This window comes from Plectropomus leopardus, chromosome 7 (assembly GCF_008729295.1).
Source record: "Plectropomus leopardus isolate mb chromosome 7, YSFRI_Pleo_2.0, whole genome shotgun sequence".
In the NCBI taxonomy this organism is placed as follows: domain Eukaryota; kingdom Metazoa; phylum Chordata; class Actinopteri; order Perciformes; family Serranidae; genus Plectropomus; species Plectropomus leopardus.
Genome location: NC_056469.1, coordinates 30,011,671 through 30,016,856, shown reverse-complemented (window position 1 = coordinate 30,016,856; position 5,186 = coordinate 30,011,671). Strand labels below are relative to the sequence as shown.

Genomic DNA, 5,186 nt, shown 5'->3' with positions numbered 1-5,186 from the left:
CATTTAATCTCCACCAGCACAAGGAGAAGGCCGCTCAGGACTGCCAGCTCCGCCTGCGACAAACACGCTCCGGCCTTCAACCGACACGTTTGAGTGTGCCTAAGAAAGTTTAGGTTTGAAGGAGAGCTGTGGAGGGTTTTTTTTTTTTTTTGGCAAAGGCTCCTTTAGCCCTCCCTCGTCTGCACGGGATCATACATCAGCTCAAGGAGGCCACCTTGAGTATGGCAGGTAGCTTGGCAACAGAACTGGAGGGAGTAAGCAGATTAACACCAGCGAGAATAAAACTGTTGTTTAATAACTGCTTTCTCTTAGGTGAGCTACTGTATAAATACATCCCACTGATCCCAGTAATTATTGAACTGGTTCATTTGTAGCTGGCCTCAAAAGCAAAAGCTTTCTAAGATTTTAATTTGCAGAGATGGAGAAATAATTTTAGAAAAATGCTGCTCGGTTATTTGACAGATGAGGATGTCCATGGCAGCGTGGAAGACTAGTGATTTTGTTGTTTTGTGTTTAAACTGACAACAAGTCACTGTCTCCCTCACTGCTTTGAGACACAAGCCTGAACAAGAGCCGAATCTGTAAAGTTTCTGTCAAACATTTTGACAGCGACTTAGAATTTATCTTTGAGTGGTTGTATAATAAATCACCAAATGCTTCAGTTGCCTTATAAGACAGAAGGCATCACTAGTCAAATCCCAATTTATCTCCAGGGAGAAGTTACACAACTTTGGTTATTTAAAATATCAAACCTTTTAACCACATAAATGACACTGGTGTCAATAGGGTTGCAGCGGTAAACTGGTATGAAAATGTATGGTTATCATAGTGTGTATATTTTCTAATCTATCATCTTGAAAAGAAATGCAGCTGAACAGATAAATTCATCTTTATTTTAGTTATTTGTAATCGGGCAGATTGGCTTAATTTTGTCCAAAAACATATGAAAGAAGGCAAGAGCAACCAAGGGAGAAGTGACTGAAAAATGGGCATGAAATAAGTAAAAAGTACAGGAAAATTACCGGAAAATAAGACATTTAAAAAGGAAATTTTTCTAATTTTTTTTTTTTTTTTAATAATTCTCAAAATCTACTAATTTCTTGCAATTTGTGGAGCATTTTGTACCACATTGCTCATTGTCTTTTCCCCCATGTTTTTTAAAGAAATTAAAGAAAAGATGTGCTCAGGTTTCAAAGGTTTAACTACTTGTGAAAAGTGTATAAAAACACGTAAAATAATGTCATTCCAGTTTTTAAAAGGTTAAAAGGGTGATTTTTTTATGTAGACATATGTTTAAAAAAATAGTTTCATTTATGGTAATATTGCATGTGTTCAGCCCCAAAAAAACACTTCTGTTTTCATTCATTGAGAGTCATTGTAACTGATAATAACAATAAAAATAATGAATGAAAACAGAAGTGTAGTAGTAGTAGTAGTAGTAGTAGTAGTAGTAGTAGTAGTAGTAGTAGTAGTAGTAGTAGTAGTAGTATAATACCACACAGTGAAACTGCGATATTTTTCATTTGCTCATTTGTCATAAAAAAAAATTTTTTTTTTCTGGACTTTGACAAAATTAAAGATTTTTCCACCATAAATTGATGCAGAAGTGGCACAAATTGGTGTGTAAAAAATGCTGCTTATGATGCTTAAAATTTCTGGTGGAGGACCCCCAAACCACCTGTTTCATATTTGAAACAGGGGTTTATTTCCAGTGAATCATTTCCAATGAATTTGTTCACATTTGCAGAGATGGTGGTGAGTTTTTTGTGTGGATGAGATGGCAGCACACAGAGAGAGGTTGAATTTGACTGGTAAGAAGCACACATTTGTTGTGGAGTAATTTGTCAAAACAAATCTGCCGAATTTACCTCACAACAATAAAGACATTGTTTAAATTGTGCTTCAAATAGAAATAATAATGAATCATTCTTTTATTGTCCCTAACGTAAATTGCTTGCCGAGGTTTGTTAGGAACGCTTTTGTTAACAGAAAATGGATCAAACTGTATGTGAAGTATTTCTGATATCAACTGAATTAAAAATACAGATGTACTTGTTAATCTGTCTATTTTATTTACTGCTTTTATTTTCTGTCCGCACAAGCTTAAAGGTTATTGTGTTAAAAAAAAACAAAAACAGCAAAACTTGTTTTCAGATTTGTTCTGGTTATCGTTGTGATTGTGTATTAAGTTAATTATTGGCCTAAAATCAATACATCCATCAATTTTGCTTGATCTCGTCAATCGGATTTTATCGGCGCTGTGAGCTGACAGCCTATACTTGAGAATATTGAACCATGAATGATGGAAAACACAGATGACCCGAAGGTCAGAGGTAATGTTGATATCGACTTCCACACCGATACATAACTCTCATCACATTCTGCCTCAATATATTTCGTTTCAGCTTGATTGCTTGCCCTTTGGCTTTTCATAATTTATTCCCAAATCAAATATTTACTCATATGAGTCAAAATAAAGAAAACATCAGCTCAGAATGACTTTCAAACCCCTTTATTGATGAAATTCAAGCATCAGTTCTCAGATAAGTTAAAGACAGAAAAGTGTGACAGACAAACACAAGTCAAACATTTTGGGCTGCGAGTGTTATTGCAGCTGGAACGAACCAACGGACAGCTTTACTGGGGGGGCAGCAGGGCCTTGGTCTGGTCCATCACCTGCTGGAAGAACTTCTCCATCATGTCGGTCAGAGGCTTCACCTGGGCGTGGAAGTTGTCGGTCAGAGGCTTGACCTGAGCGTTGAAGTTGTCGGTGACGGGCTTGATCTTATCCTCGATGTTGGCGATGAAGGGCTTGACCTGCTCCTGCAGCTTGGCGGCCTCGGCCTGAACCTTCTCGACCAGAGGCTGGATCTTGGCCCTGCTGTCCTCCATGTAAGTCCTGTGGGAGGTAGAGGAAGTCTGTTAATCACTTATGCACACTGCTTTTATTTTAGAAAAAAAGGCCCTTAAAATGTATTATAAACAGCTTTGAATGTCTACTAATGTTATATGAGGGTTTGTGTGTATTTTTGCATGTATTCAGTGCAGGTGATAGATAAAGATAATGTGTTTTTTATCTCAAAAACAACCCATTTACTATCCTCAGTGGTGGTTAGCCTTTATCCCCGTGTTTTACATGTACTTTGTCCTCATAAATATGGTTGTTATGACTGAAAAATGATGTTGGAAGGTCACAGCAGTGGTATAAAAATCAAGAATTATCATACCATGTGCATTTATGTATCTACAGTGCTGAAAAATAATGCAACCAGATTCACACATCCATTTTAAAAATGGTTTCAAGATTCAATTTTAGCATTTGTTCAACCAAAAGAAAAAACATGTTTTTATTCCTATTAAGGTCATTGTAACTAATAATAATTATTACTGTGATGCCACAATATTTGCTTAGACGGGTATCGTATTGTGAAAATCTCATACTGTTGCAACCTAAATTTCTTGTTTTTATAGCCTGTTTCTCTTCAGTCATGCAGTTTATCAATTCTCAATAAATGTTAAAATTCAAATGAATAACTTTGTTCTCTATACGTTAGTGTGAGCTAATAAAATTTTGTTAAAAATTAAAAAATAAGTCAAGTTTGCAGAGGAAAAAAGTAGCCCTTCTGGAAATTCCATGTGTCATTTTAAACCATATTGTTCTCAGACCAATTAAGCTGTCGTACATTTATGGTAACACTTTTCACTGGCCATTAACATAGTTTTTAAGCTTGAGGCAGCTCCTTTACACTCAGAAAAACTGTGATGTTAAATTCTTAGATCCCTGCAATTAGAACAAAAGTCAAATTTACTGCCTCCAGACAAAAGGTAAAACGTTATTAAAAGACAATATGAGACTGAATGCAGCTCAGTTAGTGCAGCGTGGAGTTAAAGCAGAAAAAAGTACTTACTGGGCGGTGTTGGTCACCTCCATAGCCTTCACCTTCTCCACCATGTCCTGAGTGGCGCTGCTGATGCTGGTCGTCATTTCATTGATGAGCTTGGTGATCTTGTTCAGGTCAGACTGGGCGTCACGCTTCACCAGTGACCCGGCCTCAGTGCCTGTGAACACACATTTCCTGCTGTTTATCTGAATCCACTGAATAATCATAATAAAACGCTCACGGCATACAGTATATTCTGAATTACATGGTTGTCAGGCTGAAATCAGGGTTTAACTGCTTCAAATAAAAAGGTTTTAATGTGCAGAAAATGAAGATGTTTATGTATTTACCTTCTACATGTGATCTCAAAAATATTAAACACTTTTGTTTTGTTTCTTAAATCAGTGAAAATATGTCTCACCGTGGGCAACAGCCAGCACAACGACAAGAGCGGCAATAAGGGCGAATTTCATGGCTGCAGATGAGCAAGACCAACCTGGAGAGAATTTCAGGATTATTCAGGTAACACTGCAAGTCGCAGGGACGACAATAAAGCATTTGAAAATTGCAGAAAAGCATCAGGAACACACATTTCTGAAAATGTGAGAAATTGAAATCGAAGTTTGTGTGTTCCACAAATATGTTAACAGCATATTTGAAGCCACACAAAGAATATGAAGCGACAGTAATGCAGGTGAGGAGACCTACCTGTACTCCTGGGGTTCTCGGACCTGACGGTGCCTTCAGTCAGAGAGTCCGAGGCTTTTATAGCTCCACACGATGAGTTAATCACCGCTAATCACAATTCAATCACCTCCAACGTACAGAAGTGACCTGAACCTTGATTAGATGTTACAGTGAAGACACAAAGTCCACACCCTTTGAGTGAATGAGTGTGAATCTTCACTTTACTTCTAAGTATATTTACTCCAGAACTGTACTTAATCTTAAGACATTAAATCTGATTTTTACTCAACTACAAAACAGGTGACAGTCCCTTGAAATATGATGTCTTATTATTATTATTATAAATAAAAATATCCATTAGTATATGAAGTAGTATAACAAAAAAAAGTTTTACTTCCACCAGCTGCAATAAAAATGTTTTGTACATTTTAATACATCAGTAATATACTATGGTACTGATGCCTCACTCTGCCTGCATTATGAATACTTTTACTATTTATACATTTTGAAACTTTAATAATTTGATACACTTTACTGCTTATACTTAAATAATTAAACATGTATGTGGTATGATACACATATTATACATTTTTATTGTATTTCTATGTATATATTGTG

At 36.4% G+C, this 5,186-nt stretch overlaps 1 protein-coding gene across 1 annotated transcript; it reads right to left on the bottom strand.

Moving 5' to 3' along the window:
• Positions 1-2,637: 2,637 nt before the first annotated feature.
• On the bottom strand, positions 2,638-4,354 carry LOC121945176 (type-4 ice-structuring protein LS-12-like). Its single transcript, XM_042489212.1, has 3 exons — positions 4,303-4,354; positions 3,909-4,059; positions 2,638-2,899 (listed from the first exon to the last, which is right to left on the bottom strand). Exons 1-3 carry the CDS (start codon positions 4,352-4,354, stop codon positions 2,638-2,640), a joined length of 465 nt encoding a protein of 154 aa, XP_042345146.1.
• Between the last annotated feature and the right edge of the window lie 832 nt (positions 4,355-5,186).